The sequence below is a fragment of the Montipora foliosa genome, chromosome 12 (genome assembly GCF_036669935.1).
Source record: "Montipora foliosa isolate CH-2021 chromosome 12, ASM3666993v2, whole genome shotgun sequence".
In the NCBI taxonomy this organism is placed as follows: Eukaryota; Metazoa; Cnidaria; class Anthozoa; order Scleractinia; family Acroporidae; genus Montipora; species Montipora foliosa.
Genome location: NC_090880.1, coordinates 11,716,746 through 11,736,249, shown reverse-complemented (window position 1 = coordinate 11,736,249; position 19,504 = coordinate 11,716,746). Strand labels below are relative to the sequence as shown.

At 38.3% G+C, this 19,504-nt stretch overlaps 1 protein-coding gene across 1 annotated transcript in view; it reads left to right on the top strand.

The window, feature by feature from the left end:
• Positions 1 to 202: 202 nt before the first annotated feature.
• The window catches only part of LOC137981208 (alpha-actinin-1-like), a 51,053-nt gene continuing 31,751 nt past the window's right edge, over positions 203 to 19,504 (top strand). Inside the window, exons 1-6 of the mRNA XM_068828539.1 lie at positions 203 to 375; positions 533 to 767; positions 847 to 933; positions 1,036 to 1,123; positions 1,261 to 1,339; positions 6,904 to 6,985. Of these exons, the coding sequence (XP_068684640.1) occupies positions 280 to 375; positions 533 to 767; positions 847 to 933; positions 1,036 to 1,123; positions 1,261 to 1,339; positions 6,904 to 6,985 (667 nt within the window). The 5' untranslated portion in view covers positions 203 to 279. The remainder of the gene's footprint in view (positions 376 to 532; positions 768 to 846; positions 934 to 1,035; positions 1,124 to 1,260; positions 1,340 to 6,903; positions 6,986 to 19,504) is intronic.

Sequence of the window (19,504 nt, the reverse complement as noted above, 5' to 3'; positions counted from 1 at the left end):
TTAAAAAAGCTCATACATGTTGCTAGCGTTTGCTTTCGAATGAAAAGGCTTTTTCCGCCAAAATTCTCACCGCAGTCAACCGTAAACTCTCGATTCAAAAACAGGGCCTAAAAGTGGAGATACATGCTAGGATCCCTTTGGTATACTTGGCCAGCGGTTATCACCCATGGAATTGCGTAAATTCCCGAGAGGGCCTTGGGGACGTTTCGAACTTAGAGTTTCGAAGTAGTGCAAGTTCGTTCTGTGGTTTCCTTACCAGCGTATTTCGTAAAATTTTCCATGGCTGCAGATTCAGAAGAATACTACGGCTACTACTATAATGATGACCAAGACAGGGGTTTACTTGATGCTGCATGGGAAAGGCAACAGAAAAAGGTAAGGTCTCTAAACGTAAAAGCTATCGCAACATTGTCTGATAAAGCAAAGTCTTGGTAATATTATTAATTTTCATCTCTATCCTCACGAAAACGGTTATTATTCTCAGAAATATATGTTTTTTCAGCAGCTGCGTTTTTCTGTTTTGTTTTCTCAGACGTTTACAGCATGGTGCAATTCTCATTTGAGGAAAGTAGACAAAAAGATTGAAGAGATCGATCGCGACTTTTGTGACGGCCTGAAACTATTGGCGTTGTTAGAAGTAATATCGGGGGAAAGAGTTCCCAGAGCTGAAAGAGGTTCACAACGGCTGCATAAAATTGCCAACGTTAACAAAGCCTTACAATTTGTTTATAGTAAAGGGGTAAAACTCGTTTCTATAGGAGCTGAAGGTACGTTTTTGAGGTGTAGTTTTGTCACAGTGCACGTACATGTATGGGCTCGTTTCCTGATAACTTGTTCGTTTTTCAGAAATCGTGGATGGCAATCTTAAAATGACCCTTGGTATGATTTGGACGATAATCTTGCGGTTTGCTATCCAAGATATCAACATAGAAGGTACAATAATATGTACTTTATCTTTTTTCTTATCTTGTAAATTTATGCGTCGAAATTTAAGTGTGATCGTGACATTTATATTTCCTCGTCTTTTCTCAATAGAATCAGCTGCAAAGGATGGCTTACTTTTGTGGTGCCAGCGAAAAACAGCTCCGTACAAAAATGTAAACGTGCAGAACTTCCACACGAGGTAAATCAATTGGAAAAAGAGCATGCATCTAAGTATGATGAGCGGTTGCCAACTTAATTGTGCTTGCGGTATGTCTATGCATGCATGTTTTAAAGTCGTGTGCACAAAGTCATCATTGCTGTTGTTCGTTTTCACAGCTTCAAGGATGGCTTAGCGTTTTGCGCACTGATTCACCGCCATCGGCCTGATCTTATCGACTATAATTCGCTAAGCAAGGTGAGTTGTTTTGATACCGTCTCCCCCATCGTTACCGGGATATTGGACTCCGATTGGGTGTGCCTCTCGTTTGGAGAAAGTGAATTCGTGATATTTGTGTCGCATGTCATGTCGCAATTGTTTGGCGAATCAAATGTACTTTCGTGATCTTAAAAATGTTTCCATTTATAAACAGTGAATTGTTTTTTGTTCTTATCAGTACTTTAGTCTTGAACACCAAGAGAAACTGCAAATTGCTGTCATGTTAACGTGGAGAAGTTTAAGTGTATTTTACAATCAGTGCGATTTATTCACGCTATTTAGCAAACACAATTGTTTCCTAAATATGTGCGACAATTTTGCCCATTAAAGGAAAGACCCATAATTCAAAGAATGCCATGTTTATTTTCGTCTTCTCGTCTCGATTGAACAACGACATGGGTTCAGATATTCCAACAGAAAAATGTATCAAATTGAGATAAGATTATTTCATTCAAATTCTATGTCAAATTTTCATAGCACAAATGTTTAAAATTCAAGAATGTCTGGAACTCGATCAAGCCCTTGTAGCCACAAGTTGTGGTGTCATCACCAGTGGGAAATTCCTTCATGCAGGAAACTGTACATGTTCCGTGTTTCCATTGTATTTTTTTTAAAGAAGTGAAGACTTTGTGAAACATGTACATTTATTGCATTCAAAACATATGCTATTTTTGTGTGAATTGAGATGCAGCTTGTTGCACTATTTCTTTCGTTTGTTTTTGTGTTGGAGTGAGAAACTTCAACACAAATTTTCAGTGCAAGGGCACTTTGTTTCAGTAGAAATAGCAATAAATGCAACAAGCTCTTTTAACTGTATTAAAAGCTTCTATTGCTTTGATGAAAATTTCAATTTTTTCCATTTCCCCTATGAATGAGCAGGCTTTCCTGTCCAAATTCCCATCGGTCTAGTGGTTTGACATGATGGCACACAGACCACCATCTTTTTTCGAACCCAAGTGTGCTGTACATAGCAGTAAATTTGTCGATTCCATTCTCTTTCTCCAACAGCTTGATTCTAATCACTTTAGGCTTGTGGAAAAATCTTGGTTCTGACACCATGTTGTAACCTGTAAAGCATAATGCAGCAGAAACATCAATCAACACAACAAGCCCTTTTAATCATATTCTCTCCAACTTACATTCTTCACTACTTTTAGTCAGTCAGTGGTCTATGTATCCAATGTCCCATTTACATCAAACTTAACAATGTTTTGAAGATGTTTAGTTAAACATATTGGTTTTAAACTGTTTTCTTTTTAAATCATGTGTTCTGATTTTCGTGGACTACAAAGTTAGCACAGATCAAAGCAAGTATTGAAACTTGCCTGAATCTCATGTAAAAGTGGGTCTAAAATTTTTCTGTGACTGATTTTGATTTTTTTTAAACCCAGGTTAACAATAATAACCTGGCATTGCATTGCACTAGCATCGCCGAGTGCATGGGTTTGAATCTTGTTGAAGCCGCCTGAATTTTTCAGGTGTCTGTAGAAAAAGTGACAAATAATTGCTTAAATTGTCTCGATAAGTGCAAGGATGACACACCGATCTTTCATCTACATGTATAACTTGTGCTTCAAATGAACATTTCTTTCATTGAAGCAACTTAGGTGGGACAAAAGCAACAGGGCAAAATCCGTAATGTTTCCTAAAATACATGTGTTGTTAGTGATATTCAGTGTAAACAAATAAAGTGATCACACAAAAAAAAATCGGTAATATTTCCTAAAATACATGTGTTGTTAGTGATATTCAGTGTAGACAAGTAAAGTGATCACACACAAAAAAAAGAGCTATAATTCGTATAATTTAAAAATAATCTGAACTTTAGATTTCTTTTGAAGTTCAGAAGGTTGATAAATTGCATGGAATTTGCAATGCTGTGTACAGTGTACCTTAAAAATTAAACTTACATGTACCAAAAATTGGGAATTGAGACATCAGGAAGTTAAAAGGAAAATAGCTCTACAGTTCTTTGTAAAATATGATCTTCAGCTTTTGACGAAGCAGGAAAAAATTAAAATAGTTCAAACAATGTCTTGTTTCTTGCCTCCAGTTAAGGTAGCCTTTTGGCAATGATGTATGCGGACGACACACAACTTTATATTACTATTGGTTCATCTGATCAGCGCCCTATTGCCTTATCCAAGCTGGAGTTGTGCATTAATGACATAATGATCTGGTGCACTAGTAACGGCCTCACTTGTAACTCGGATAAACTGAAATTGTCCACTAAGGCAAGAAATCTCGGAGTCATTATGGACTCACACCTATAGCTAACAAAACATATTAATAACATAAGCAAATCAGCATGGTATGCATTAAGAAGCATTGGCAAAATCAGGCGTCATCTGGACCAAGAAAGTTGTGTTAGACTTGTGTATGCATTTCTAATGTCTCAATTTAAGACTCCTGTAATGGTGTTCTCACAGGGCTGCCCGATAAAGAGATAAACAAATTACAGCGCATGCAAAATGCTGCAGCCAGGCTTGTAGCAGGCTCAAAGAAACAGGAGCACGTCACACCTGTACTACAAATACTTCACTGGCTGCCAATCAGAGCCCGAATTGATTTTAAAATTCTACTTATTACATATAAGGGATTAAATAATCAGGCTCCAAACTATATATCTGACATTTTAACAAAATGCAAACCAACGTGCAAACTTTGTTCCGCGGATAAGAACTTGCTAATTATACCTAGAACCAACTCTAAACATTATGGTGAAAGGGCCCCTAGTGCAGCAGCCCCTAGACTCTGGAACGCGTGGCCACTAAATATTTAGAACTGTCCCCATGTAACTCTTTTAAAGCTATTTTGATTTGTAATTCCTTTTTTTTTAAACATTTGAATGGATATCATTATTATTTTTCTAATTCTGTTAAGCATTGAAACTTGTAGAATGCTATATAAATTATTATTACTATTATTATTATTATTATTATTATTATTATTATAATTATAAAATAGCAGTTTATAGTTATTACCTGCTTCAAGTGATGTGGTAACTCGTTTAATAATTTAATAGATGCATCTAGTTGTTATTCTACATTGCTTATAATTTATGTTTGTTATCTTTCTTGCACCTGCCGTAGTTTGTTCAAACGGTGGACAGTTAACAAGTAACTGAATAAATCAGCAGGCAGGTGCATTAATTATTACAGTTAATATATTGTAGAATAAGCCAAGTCTAAAAGTACAACTCCTGTTTTTTTTTTTCTTTTTGAATTGTCCGCGTTTTGGTGTTTCCGGTTACTGCTTATTTAAATCATTTCCTTCACTTTCTTCTTTAGAAAAATTCATTGCCCAACTAGTCAATTTCATGCATATAACTGATATCGCATGAATCACTAAAGGAAGTGAAATTCACTGGGGAATTCACCAGTTAGGCAATGAATCTTTCTTGAATGACATGAGGTTTAAAATCATTTGAACAAGCTAATAAAAAATAGTGTCATATGCACTTTAAGAGCTTTAGTTGATGTAGTATGGCCATGTAGCCGACATGGCCATACTACATCAACTAAAGCTCTTAAAGTGAAAAAAAGCCCGCTAAAAATGTTTAGCAGTTAACCAGGCTTTAGCCTGCGATCCAATCGAAAACCAGTGTCTGGTCAGTGGTCAACTTAAAAAGAAAAACAGCTGACCTCAATGATCTCTAAACTTAAGCCGGCAATATGGTCACATGGTACTGGTCAGCGGATGCCTTGTTTTGACAGGTGTCAATTGACTATAACATGGATGTCCAATATCAAAGACGTACACTGTAAACTGTCAGCTGGAGTATGGCCTCGATATGGTCAGGTGATACAGGTTACATTAGCGTGCATAGAGGGATGGATGGACGTATGGTGGTACAGTCACCAAAACCAAATTTTCTCGCACACTTGGGTTACTTTATTTTCCTGCCCATGGTAAAGAATAGTGTGATTGTATCTTTTTAATATCCTTATTGCACCCATTCAAATCAGGTCCTCACTATCCTTAGTTTTCACACAGCGTTAATATATACCACTTATTAACCAAGAGTGAGGTCATTACAGGCAAATCTCGGACCGAGGCCTTGATGTATTGACCTCGCTATCGCTCGGTCAATGTGTCAAAGCCGAGCTCTGAGATTTCCCTGTAATGACTGAACGGATGAGGTTAATAAGTTATTTATTACATGGCCTTTTTAGCACTATTCTTAAAAAGAATACAACAAAAACACCGGAAGTAAAAAAAATTTTCCACATCCGCTTTCACGCACAAGAGGTCATTCAAAGTCGTGTTCACTGAATCGAAATGAACCTGCTGATGCAATCGAAACCACAAGACGCAGTTTCTTTGACAATGCGACAGTTTCTCTCTTTATTATGTCAAGATCTGGGGCAAATTTAACCACTTAAATTTAAAAAAAACACACTGACCTTTGTTTACAAGTGTTTGACCCTTAAAAGTTCTTCCAGTGGAAAGTCCCAAAATCTGAACATTTGTCTTGTTTATCTGGCCAAGAAAACGGTAAAAACACTTCATATCCCTTGATGTTTTTTTCACAGTGTTTTCACTTTTCTGTTCTTAACAAACTTTTGTAATTCCTCTTGACTGTTACCAAAGTTTTTGTCTTCGTGAGTGATAACTTTGCTCATGTTGTTTTGCTCAGTTTTGGCCTGTTCTTCATTCTTTGGATAATAAAATTCGCTCTTGCTGTGGCTCTCTTTGTGGCTTATACTAAAGAAGTATCTGTATCCTGTTGTCCATATTTTTTGTTGTTTTCACCCACGTGCTCGTAGATTTTACTCTCAACTCAAAAGAGCCGTCAAGCTGAGAAAAATTTTCATAATGCCCGGTCATTACAAAAAAATCTTGCCCGCTCAGCAGCCAATCAGAGTGTATGTACTATTGTATTCATATAATAAAAGGCGGTTGTGTTGAGTAATGTCTATGTAAAACGGTGACTATGTTAATGTCACAAACTGGTCCATGAAATTGTAATCTATTTTCATGTTCTACATCAGAAAATTGTTTATTTTTTATTAAACAAGCTGTGACACAAAATCAATAGTGCTTAATACAGCTTGGGCAAAATTTATGATGTTTAAAATTCACAAATAATCTCTGGAGGCTTTGCAATGAACAGCTGTGTTGAAAGAGTACATGTACATGCAGGTGGTGAGAATAAAGAAATCTCTTTATTTACCAAGGCCCATTGCAGTAAGGCAGCCTGTCAAGTCAAAAAAGTTTTTGTTGATTATTTTCTGCCAATTTTGACGTCCCTGCTTCTTGACGCTTGGGTTTTTCCTGGTTGCTTTTATCATCTTTATTTACTTTGTTTTACAAAAAAATATAACGTAATGTAATATATAGGTTCCCCCACCCCCTGCAGAACTCTTGTGACCTCCTGTGCAAAACTTTTGTGAAATGCCTACTATAAAGGTTAAAATTTGCCTGATGCATGATTATTGAAACAATGTTGGATGAGGTTATTTTTCAGTTTTTATTTTGTAAACATTGTCATTACCACATGTGATTGTTGCCCTAACAATTCTATGGTATATTTAATTCAGGATGATCCCTTGGGAAACCTGAATTTAGCCTTTGAGGTTGCTGATAAACAATTGGACATTCCAAGGATGTTGGATGCTGAAGGTTAGTTTCCTAAGTTTCCAAATAAAAAATATTTCAGTTAAGCTTTATGTTTAAAATTATCAGTCAGACAAATCAAGTGAAGCAGTTAGATTCAAATCAAATACATGTTAGTTGTCGATAAGAGGAAAAACCAGAGTACCTGAAGAAAAGAAAAAAACAAATAAAGTTCAGTTACACATTATTAATTTGTTGGGGGACAGCTATGTGAGTCACTCCTCTTTGATCAAATTGTTTTGCCTAAGAGTTGGCAGTTTTTAAATCCATCTCAGCCACATTGTTGTTCCTGTAATCAAGGAAGTCTTCATCCAACAGTATGCTGTTGTTTGTAGAGTGTTACTAGGATTTTGAAGCTCATTGAATTCATTTGCATGAATTAGCTTGCTATGTTACTATCTAAGTTGCTTTGACCTTCCAAAATCGGCATACATCAGACTACCTTTCCTGAAAAGGCAGTCTGATGTAATCTGCCTAGGTTTAAGTCCCATTCTGACCACAAGTTATTTATTGTCGTGGGAACCTATCCTGGGTCTCTGAATACTTGTAAATTACCAATAAGACTGCCTCTTGCTGGTTGGCTTTTAAAATTTGTGCTGTATGTTCTGATGATTTTTTTCATATACCTTAATCGTTGAATAGTTTTGGCTTACAAAACCGTTTTTCGCTCAACCTGAGGTGAGTGATTTGAGTTGCTCTGAGTCGATCTGGTCCGACTTTTGTACAGTACCACCTGATAGTATTGACCCCTCAGGACAAGGCAATACCTCGTCATTGCCACGGGTAGTGGTCGTATGCCACCGAGGTAGGCCAATCTTTTTCCCTCAGTAAAACCAAGGTGTAGTTTGCTGCGGGAAAGTTAGTGATCTGTTGCACTTGTCATTAAATGGTATGTGTGCGTGAGATGTTTTTTTGCTTTTGAAAAAGGCGTGTCTAGAAAATGCTGATATAGAAAATGCAGACCCGCAGACCTAGAAAACGCAGAAAATAATGCTTCCTTGGCAATCACTATTACACACTAAATTCTGACCAATTCAGTTTCGTGACAAATATAATGACTTTTTGCCTCTGTGATTTATGTGGACTAGCCTCAAAACCTGTGTTGAAAATATGTCGCTACAGTACCGCTCAAACGTAAGTTGACAGTCTCGACTCGATCCTCGAAACTCGATTCTCGCGTCGCGAAGGTCGAGACGTTCGAGTTTCGAGACGCGAGAATCGAGGCTCGAGAATCGAGAGTCGAGAATCGAGAGTCGAGAAAGATGGACTTTGGAATATGCATAAACTCGAGAAGAACTCGAGAAAGCGATTTATGTCTCGAAGAAATGAACAATTACGCTAACGGAGCCTTTGTACGCAATATTCATGTCGACTCTAAGCAAGCTTTCAATGTTCTTCGCCCGCGAAAAAAATATTATCTTCATTATCCTTCGGCATCTAGAAAAATAACGTCGCGATCTTATTCACTTGTTCTGAAAAAAAAATACACGAGTTTCCGATGCGTTCCCCAGGCACAAACCCAGTCACAAACTAGCAAAATGACCACGGACATGTAATTTATCAGTACCCAGTCACAAACTAGCAAAATGACCACGGACATGTAATTTATCAGTACCCAGTCACAAACTAGCAAAATGACCACGGACATGTAATTTATCAGAGTAAAAAGGGGCCTCGTTCGAAAGTTGGCGTTGTTGAATATCAACAACCTGGAATTCCTAGTACTACCGCGTCTTTCCCATCGTGACAAAAGCTGAATTGAAACTTTATCATCAAAATCATCAAAAGATGAATGGTCAATTATGGTCGCAATTCTGCTTGCTCGTTTTGGATGTCAAGAGAATCGAAAGAGAAAATATAACATGCTCTAAAAACTCGCACCGGTATACGCAATTATTCAGACCGTCAGGCTTGCGCGTGTACTTCCACAATTACATTTTTGAGCACTTGTAAATATGCCTTTAGTGTCTGATTCGTTCTTACACACTGGAAGCTATTCTTCTTACTTTAGAAATATTCTCTGATGATTTCGTAAGTAGGTAAAATAATTGAAATAAACTGTAATCGAAAGTCAAAGCATTGCGTGACATCCGCTTGAGGGTAACTTCATCCGCAAGTGAAATTTGCATATGTCAACGTTAGCGAAACTTGGAACATTTATACGTTCGTAATGCAACTGCCTTACCAGGCAACCTCACTTTATTTAAAACAACCAATCGTGATTTACCAATATGACCAATAATGCGATGGGAGAACCGTTGAAAAAATTCACAACTTCGTAAATTTGAGATCGCTTGCTCGAGGCATTACATTACATTCTCTTTGCTTAAATTCAACGATCGATAACGTTTATTATCAGGGTAAAGAAAGCGTCAGGTTTTAACTTTAAAGTCACGCGTAGCATGTTCAAGTCGATTGTGAAGAGAGCTGTTTTGTAAATGATCGCAACAGATTATTCATTGATCCTTTGAGGAAACGAGCGACGGGAACTGTGTGCATATTTCGTCAACAGAACTACTCGCACTTGATATCCGAATCGCTTTTTCGACGCATGTACAACACACAAGTGCGCTTTGCTTGTCTAATTTATTTCTCGGGAGATCAGTCAAGCATCAAGCTCATTATTTTTCTCGACTCGAAACTCGAAAGACTCAACTCGCGAGTTGCGAAACTCGACTCGAGACTCGATTCTCGAAAATTTCGAGGATCGAGAATCGAATCTCGAGTCGAGTTTCGCGACTCGCGAGTGACTATCAACTTACCTTTGAGCGGTACTGTATATCGCTAGATAACGGTATAAACCTAACCAAGCCTACAGCTTGGTTAGACTGCTTACCCTAAGACTGTTAAGTGTTGTCCAATTCACTAAGCATTAAAGTTCCTGGAATTTACTAACTTGCTATGCACAGCCGATGGCATATGATGTCTCATGTGATGTGTACTTTTGTAAACAGTTAACATGAATGACTAAACTCTTCCTTAATTAATAAGTGTTTTGTGTGCTTCCTTTAGGTTGGCCCTTGCTTAATCGGGTATTTCCAAATATTTGCTGTTAAAGTAAGGAAATTAATTTTACTTATGATGCAATTCTGCCCGAAGGAATTTTGTTTACTTGTGTAGGTCCGCTAACTTGCCTTATATAACTGATATTTTTATTTGGCATAAACATAACTTTACAAAACACTTTTTAAGTTACGAAATAATATTACTAACAGTAAATGGTTATTTGCTAGGTCTGCATTCGCTAGGTCTTCTTTTTTTAGATCTGCGTTTTCCAGGTCTGCATTTTCTAGACACCCTGAAAAAGGTTCGATTGTATCTTTTTTCGTCTAAGCCTGACCTTATTTTATATGGAGACTTGAAATTCAAACTTGTGCGATTGTCTTCATTTTATCTTCACCATTTTGGTGAGAAGTATAGGCGGCAATCGCTGCCAAAAATACTAGAAATTGAAATGGAACAGAGAAAACAGACTGAAATGGTTTAGTGATGGTTTGCCAAATGAAATAAGTGGTTTTGAAATGAACCTGTCGAAAAACAAAAGGTTAAGTGTTCTTTTGTCAAGCAGTTTAGTCAAACTTGAAATGGTTTAGATTGTTTTAAAATGGTTCAAATAATGATGTTAAAACAGAACAGACTAATTCAAATTGGTTTATTCAACTGAGAATCCATCCGTGGACAAAATATGAAATTATCAGGGAAGGAACTTTCCGAGCAAAAGGTCCCTGGTTAGATTCTTGGTGACTTCAACCTCTGTTTCAACTTTCCTCTGATCCGTGTAGCTATAGCTTTAAATATCCGTAAAACAGAGCACTGACAGAGGGGGGAGGGCGGTGTGGTAAAGGACGCACTGTGGGCTTCATTGATACCACTTTCGTAACTGAAGGAACTACCGGCATTAATTCAAGTGCCTTTACTTTACTTTACTAGGTCTGACAATAAATGATCATGTGCCCTGTAGCAGAATGGTTTACTCAAAGAAGGCACGATTCAGCTAAGTGAAAAATGACTTAACTCATCGGCAAATGGCTTAATCAAGTGTCAAATGGTTTAAGTGACTGGCAATTGAGTCAGTGCAAGGTCAAATGGACAAGACAAGACTGAAATGGTTTAGTTAAGGAACAGTGCAACTAGTTCAAGGACGACTTAAGTAACCGGCAAATGGTTTAATGGCCGGGCAAGTGATTCAGTGCAATGTGAAATGGACAAGACAATACTGAAATGGTTTTGGTAAAGAACGAACGGTTCAACTAATAGATTGACGACTTAACTCATTGGCAAATGGTTTAATAGATGGGCAAGTGATTCAGTGCAAGGTCAAATGGACAAGTCAAGACTGAAATGATTTAGTCGATGGGGGGTCTGACATAAATATCTGTCGTCAGCCCGATAAAACTTGGCACGAACCTGACAAGCTTTTTGTTCTCCGGGTGAAATTGTTTTCTTCCTCAAGAGCAGGGCTAAATGTAACTGATTAATGATGTCCACAGCATGAAGATAAACAAGATAAGGTCCTGTGTCCCAGTTCAGAGTTGTCTTCTCGATAGCTTTACTCTGTTTTTTTTATGTGAAATGGAAACTGTGTCAAAGTGGCGTTTTGTAAAGAGCATAGTCTCCTTCACAGCCGTCTTTCAGGATGTCACACAATGAGCTTTGCGTGACATCCTGACCATTGACTACAAGAGTGACTAAAAAGAAGGGTTTTTAAGGTAATTGTCTTGAAAATGACTTACTATCCAGATTTTTGTCAAACTTGGCACAATCATTTGATATTCATACACAGGACACAAAAAAAGTGAATAAAAAGATGGTGTCACCATGCTTGTTTTTGCGCTGCATGCCCTTTATTCCAAGTACTTAAAAATTACGTGACACACTGGTCTCTTTTGGTGATCGACCTTCCCACACGCTTGTCGTGGGAGAACGGCTGTGCTGTTCCCAACCCAGCTTATCACATTAGTTTTGTGGAGCTGTCACTTTAAAGGGGTGTCTAAGACACCCTCTTGGTATGTTAGCTACACTATGCTGATGAGGCCCAGCAAGGCTGAAACAGCTGTCCATGGCTGCTAATTGACCGGGTGAAATGGTTGTGTGCATGCGTGATGTGTTGGTGACACCGGGTTGGTGTTTGTCACCTTGCTATTTTTGTTGTTCTTAGAAAAAAGGGGCATGCAGCGTGAAAAGAAGCATGGTGACACCATCTTTGTATTGCCTTATTTAAGTGTCCTGTGTCTGAATATCAATAATTTTGCCAAGTTTGTAAAAAATCTGGATGGTACGTCATTTAGCAAGGCAATTACCTTAAGGACCCTTCTTTTTAGTCAGTCATGTAGTCAATGGTCAGGGTGTCACGCAAAGCTCGTTGTGTGACATCCTAAAAGACGGCTGTGAAGGAGACTATGCTCTTTACAAAACCCCACTTTGACACAGTTTGCGTTTCACATACAAAAACAGAGTAAAGCTATCGAGAAGACAACTGTGAACTGGGGCATAGGACCTTATCTTGTTTATCTTCATGCTATGGACATCATTAATCAGTTAAATTTAGCGCTTAGTTACATTTAGCCCTGCTCTCGAAAAACAAAAAGAATACTTCATCCAAAAACAAGGAAGGAAACAATTTGACCCGGAGAAGAAAAAGCCTGCCAGGTTCGTGCCAAGTGTTATCAAGCTGACGACAGATATTTACGTCAGAGCCTCCGTCGACTAAGTTATTTCAGTCTTGGCTTGTCCATTTGACTTTGCACTGAATCACTTGCCCGACTATTAAACCATTTGACACTTGATTAAACCATATGCCAGTGAGTTAAGTCGTCCGTTGATCAGTTGAACTGTTCATTGTTTAACTAAACCATTTCAGTCTTGTCTTGTCCATTTGACATTGCACCGAATCACTTGTCAGGCCATTAAACCAATTTTGCCGGTGAGTTAAGTTGTTCGTCAACTGAATGAACCGTTCCTTCTTTAACTAAATCATTTCAGTCTTGTCTTGTCCATTTGACTTTGCACTGAATTTCGATTGCCCGTACCTTAAACTATTTGACACTCGATTAAACCATTTACTGGTGAGTGAAGTCATTTGTCAATTAGCTCAATCGTGCCTTGTATTGATTAAACCATTCTGCTATGGGGCACAAGATCATTTGTTGTCAGACCTGATCATTTCACATTTTGTCTACGGATGGATTCTCAGTTGAATAAACCAATTTGAATTAGTCTGTTCCATTTTAACATCAGCGTCTCAACCATTGAAAACAATCTAAAGCATTTCAATTTTGACTAAATCGTTTCACAAAAGAACTCTTAACCTTTTGTATTTTGACAGTTTCATTTAAAAAACGGCTTATTTCATTTGGCAAACCATCACTTAACCATTTCTGTTTTCTCTGTTTCATTTCAATTTCTTGTATTTTTGAAATGAACCTGTCGTAAAACAAAAAATTAAGTGTTCTTTTGTGAAGCAGTTTAGTCAAACTTGAAATGGTTTAGATTGTTTTGAAATGGTTCAAATAATGATGTTAAAACAGAACAGAGTAATTCAAATTGGTTTATTCAACTGAGAATCCATCCGTGGACTGAAATTATCAGGGGAGGAGCTTTCCGAGCAAAAGGTCCCTGGCTAGATTCTCGGTGACTTCAACCTCTGTTTCAACTTTCCTCTGATCCGTGTAGCTATAGCTTTAAATATCGGTAAAACAGAGCACTGACAGAGGGGGGAGGGCGGTGTGGTAAAGGACGCACCGTCGGCTTCATTGATACCACTTTCGTAACTGAAGGAACTACCGACATTAATTCAAGTGCCTTTAATTTATTTTACTAGGTCTGACAATAAATGATCATGTGCCCTGTAGCAGAATGGTTTACTCAAAGAAGGCACGATTCAGCTAAGTGAAAAATGACTTAACTCATCGGCAAATGGCTTAATCAAGTGTCAAATGGTTTAAGTGACTGGCAATTGAGTCAGTGCAAGGTCAAATGGACAAGACAAGACTGAAATGGTTTTAAATTAGTTAAGGAACAGTGCAACTAGTTCAAGGACGACTTAAGTAACCGGCAAATGGTTTAATGGCCGGGCAAGTGATTCGGTGCAATGTGAAATGGACAAGACAATACTGAAATGGTTTTGGTAAAGAACGAACGGTTCAACTAATAGATTGACGACTTAACTCATTGGGAAATGGTTTCATCAAGTGTCGAATGGTTTAATAGATGGGCAAGTGATTCAGTGCAAGGTCAAATGGACAAGTCAAGACTGAAATGATTTAGTCGATGGGAGGTCTGACATAAATATCTGTCGTCAGCCCGATAAAACTTGGCACGAACCTGACAAGCTTTTTGTTCTCCGGGTGAAATTGTTTTCTTCCTCAAGAGCAGGGCTAAATGTAACTGATTAATGATGTCCACAGCATGAAGATAAACAAGATAAGGTCCTGTGTCCCAGTTCAGAGTTGTCTTCTCGATAGCTTTACTCTGTTTTTTTTATGTGAAATGGAAACTGTGTCAAAGTGGCGTTTTGTAAAGAGCATAGTCTCCTTCACAGCCGTCTTTCAGGATGTCACACAATGAGCTTTGCGTGACATCCTGACCATTGACTACAAGAGTGACTAAAAAGAAGGGTCCTTAAGGTAATTGTCTTGAAAATGACTTACTATCCAGATTTTTGTCAAACTTGGCACAGTAATTTGATATTCATACACGGGACACAAAAAAAGTGAATAAAAAGATGGTGTCACCATGCTTGTTTTTGCGCTGCATGCCCTTTATTCCAAGTACTTAAAAATTACGTGACACACTGGTCTCTTTTGGTGATCCACCTTCCCACACGCTTGTCGTGGGAGAACGGCTGTGCTGTTCCCAACCCTGCTTATTACATTAGTTTTGTGGAGCTGTCACTTTAAAGGGGTGTCTAAGACACCCTCTTGGTATGTTAGCTACGCTATGCTGATGAGGCCCAGCAAGGCTGAAACAGCTGTCCATGGCTGCTAATTGACCGGGTGAAATGGTTGTGTGCATGCGTGATGTGTTGGTGACACCGGGTTGGTGTTTGTCACCTTGCTATTTTTGTTGTTCTTAGAAAAAAGGGGCATGCAGCGTGAAAAGAAGCATGGTGACACCATCTTTGTATTGCCTTATTTAAGTGTCCTGTGTCTGAATATCAATAATTTTGCCAAGTTTGTCAAAAATCTGGATGGTACGTCATTTAGCAAAGCAATTACCTTAAGGACCCTTCTTTTTAGTCAGTCATGTAGTCAATGGTCAGGGTGTCACGCAAAGCTCATTGTGTGATATCCTGAAAAACGGCTGTGAAGGAGACTATGCTCTTTACAAAACCCCACTTTGACACAGTTTGCGTTTCACATACAAAAACAGAGTAAAGCTATCGAGAAGACAACTGTGAACTGGGGCATAGGACCTTATCTTGTTTATCTTCATGCTATGGACATCATTAATCAGTTAAATTTAGCCCTTAGTTACATTTAGCCCTGCTCTCGAAAAACAATAAGAATACTTCATGCAAAAACAAGGAAGGAAACAATTTGACCCGGAGAAGAAAAAGCCTGCCAGGTTCGTGCCAAGTGTTATCAAGCTGACGACAGATATTTACGTCAGAGCCTCCGTCGACTAAGTTATTTCAGTCTTGGCTTGTCCATTTGACCTTGCACTGAATCACTTGCCCGACTATTAAACCATTTGACACTTGATTAAACCATATGCCAGTGAGTTAAGTCGTCCGTTGATCAGTTGAACTTTTCATTGTTTAACTAAACCATTTCAGTCTTGTCTTGTCCATTTGACATTGCACCGAATCACTTGTCAGGCCATTAAACCAATTTTGCCGGTGAGTTAAGTTGTTTGTCAACTGAATGAACCGTTCCTTCTTTAACTAAATCATTGCAGTCTTGTCTTGTCCATTTGACTTTGCACTGAATTTCGATTGCCCGTACCTTAAACTATTTGACACTCGATTAAACCATTTGCTGGTCAGTGAATTCATTTGTCAATTAGCTCAATCGTGCCTTGTATTGATTAAACCATTCTGCTATGGGGCACAAGATCATTTGTTGTCAGACCTGATCATTTCACATTTTGTCTACGGATGGATTCTCAGTTGAATAAACCAATTTGAATTAGTCTGTTCCATTTTAACATAAGCGTCTCAACCATTGAAAGCAATCTAAAGCATTTCAATTTTGACTAAATCGTTTCACAAAAGAACTCTTAATGTTTTGTATTTTGACAGTTTCATTTAAAAAACGGCTTATTTCATTTGGCAAACCATCACTTAACCATTTCTGTTTTCTCTGTTTCATTTCAATTTCTTGTATTTTTGAAATGAACCTGTCGAAAAACAAAAAATTAAGTGTTCTTTTGTGAAGCAGTTTAGTCAAACTTGAAATGGTTTAGATTGTTTTGAAATGGTTCAAAGAATGATGTTAAAACAGAACAGAGTAATTCAAATTGGTTTATTCAACTGAGAATCCATCCGTGGACAAAATATGAAATTATCAGGGGAGGAGCTTTCCGAGCAAAAGGTCCCTGGTTAGATTCTCGGTGACTTCAACCTCTGTTTCAACTTTCCTCTGATCCGTGTAGCTATAGCTTTAAATATCCGTAAAACAGAGCACTGACAGAGGGGGGAGGGCGGTGTGGTAAAGGACGCACCGTCGGCTTCATTGATACCACTTTCGTAACTGAAGGAACTACCGACATTAATTCAAGTGCCTTTACTTTACTTTACTAGGTCTGACAATAAATGATCATGTGCCCTGTAGCAAAATGGTTTACTCAAAGAAGGCACGATTCAGCTAAGTGAAAAATGACTTAACTCATCGGCAAATGGCTTAATCAAGTGTCAAATGGTTTAAGTGACTGGCAATTGAGTCAGTGCAAGGTCAAATGGACAAGACAAGACTGAAATGGTTTTAAATTAGTTAAGGAACAGTGCAACTAGTTCAAGGACGACTTAAGTAACCGGCAAATGGTTTAATGGCCGGGCAAGTGATTCGGTGCAATGTGAAATGGACAAGACAATACTGAAATGGTTTTGGTAAAGAACGAACAGTTCAACTAATAGATTGACGACTTAACTCATTGGGAAATGGTTTCATCAAGTGTCAAATGGTTTAATAGATGGGCAAGTGATTCAGTGCAAGGTCAAATGGACAAGTCAAGACTGAAATGATTTAGTCGATGGGGGGTCTGACATAAATATCTGTCGTCAGCCCGATAAAACTTGGCACGAACCTGACAAGCTTTTTGTTCTCCGGGTGAAATTGTTTTCTTCCTCAAGAGCAGGGCTAAATGTAACTGATTAATGATGTCCACAGCATGAAGATAAACAAGATAAGGTCCTGTGTCCCAGTTCAGAGTTGTCTTCTCGATAGCTTTACTCTGTTTTTTTTATGTGAAATGGAAACTGTGTCAAAGTGGCGTTTTGTAAAGAGCATAGTCTCCTTCACAGCCGTCTTTCAGGATGTCACACAATGAGCTTTGCGTGACATCCTGACCATTGACTACAAGAGTGACTAAAAAGAAGGGTCCTTAAGGTAATTGTCTTGAAAATGACTTACTATCCAGATTTTTGTCAAACTTGGCACAGTAATTTGATATTCATACACGGGACACAAAAAAAGTGAATAAAAAGATGGTGTCACCATGCTTGTTTTTGCGCTGCATGCCCTTTATTCCAAGTACTTAAAAATTACGTGACACACTGGTCTCTTTTGGTGATCCACCTTCCCACACGCTTGTCGTGGGAGAACGGCTGTGCTGTTCCCAACCCAGCTTATCACATTAGTTTTGTGGAGCTGTCACTTTAAAGGGGTGTCTAAGACACCCTCTTGGTATGTTAGCTACGCTATGCTGATGAGGCCCAGCAAGGCTGAAACAGCTGTCCATGGCTGCTAATTGACCGGGTGAAATGGTTGTGTGCATGCGTGATGTGTTGGTGACACCGGGTTGGTGTTTGTCACCTTGCTATTTTTGTTGTTCTTAGAAAAAAGGGGCATGCAGCGTGAAAAGAAGCATGGTGACACCATCTTTGTATTGCCTTATTTAAGTGTCCTGTGTCTGAATATCAATAATTTTGCCAAGTTTGTCAAAAATCTGGATGGTACGTCATTTAGCAAAGCAATTACCTTAAGGACCCTTCTTTTTAGTCAGTCATGTAGTCAATGGTCAGGGTGTCACGCAAAGCTCATTGTGTGATATACTGAAAAACGGCTGTGAAGGAGACTATGCTCTTTACAAAACCCCACTTTGACACAGTTTGCGTTTCACATACAAAAACAGAGTAAAGCTATCGAGAAGACAACTGTGAACTGGGGCATAGGACCTTATCTTGTTTATCTTCATGCTATGGACATCATTAATCAGTTAAATTTAGCCCTTAGTTACATTTAGCCCTGCTCTCGAAAAACAATAAGAATACTTCATGCAAAAACAAGGAAGGAAACAATTTGACCCGGAGAAGAAAAAGCCTGCCAGGTTCGTGCCAAGTGTTATCAAGCTGACGACAGATATTTACGTCAGAGCCTCCGTCGACTAAGTTATTTCAGTCTTGGCTTGTCCATTTGACCTTGCACTGAATCACTTGCCCGACTATTAAACCATTTGACACTTGATTAAACCATATGCCAGTGAGTTAAGTCGTCCGTTGATCAGTTGAACTTTTCATTGTTTAACTAAACCATTTCAGTCTTGTCTTGTCCATTTGACATTGCACCGAATCACTTGTCAGGCCATTAAACCAATTTTGCCGGTGAGTTAAGTTGTTCGTCAACTGAATGAACCGTTCCTTCTTTAACTAAATCATTGCAGTCTTGTCTTGTCCATTTGACTTTGCACTGAATTTCGATTGCCCGTACCTTAAACTATTTGACACTCGATTAAACCATTTGCTGGTGAGTGAATTCATTTGTCAATTAGCTCAATCGTGCCTTGTATTGATTAAACCATTCTGCTATGGGGCACAAGATCATTTGTTGTCAGACCTGATCATTTCACATTTTGTCTACGGATGGATTCTCAGTTGAATAAACCAATTTGAATTAGTCTGTTCCATTTTAACATAAGCGTCTCAACCATTGAAAGCAATCTAAAGCATTTCAATTTTGACTAAATCGTTTCACAAAAGAACTCTTAACCTTTTGTATTTTGACAGTTTCATTTAAAAAACGGCTTATTTCATTTGGCAAACCATCACTTAACCATTTCTGTTTTCTCTGTTTCATTTCAATTTCTTGTATTTTTGAAATGAACCTGTCGAAAAACAAAAAATTAAGTGTTCTTTTGTGAAGCAGTTTAGTCAAACTTGAAATGGTTTAGATTGTTTTGAAATGGTTCAAAGAATGATGTTAAAACAGAACAGAGTAATTCAAATTGGTTTATTCAACTGAGAATCCATCCGTGGACAAAATATGAAATTATCAGGGGAGGAGCTTTCCGAGCAAAAGGTCCCTGGTTAGATTCTCGGTGACTTCAACCTCTGTTTCAACTTTCCTCTGATCCGTGTAGCTATAGCTT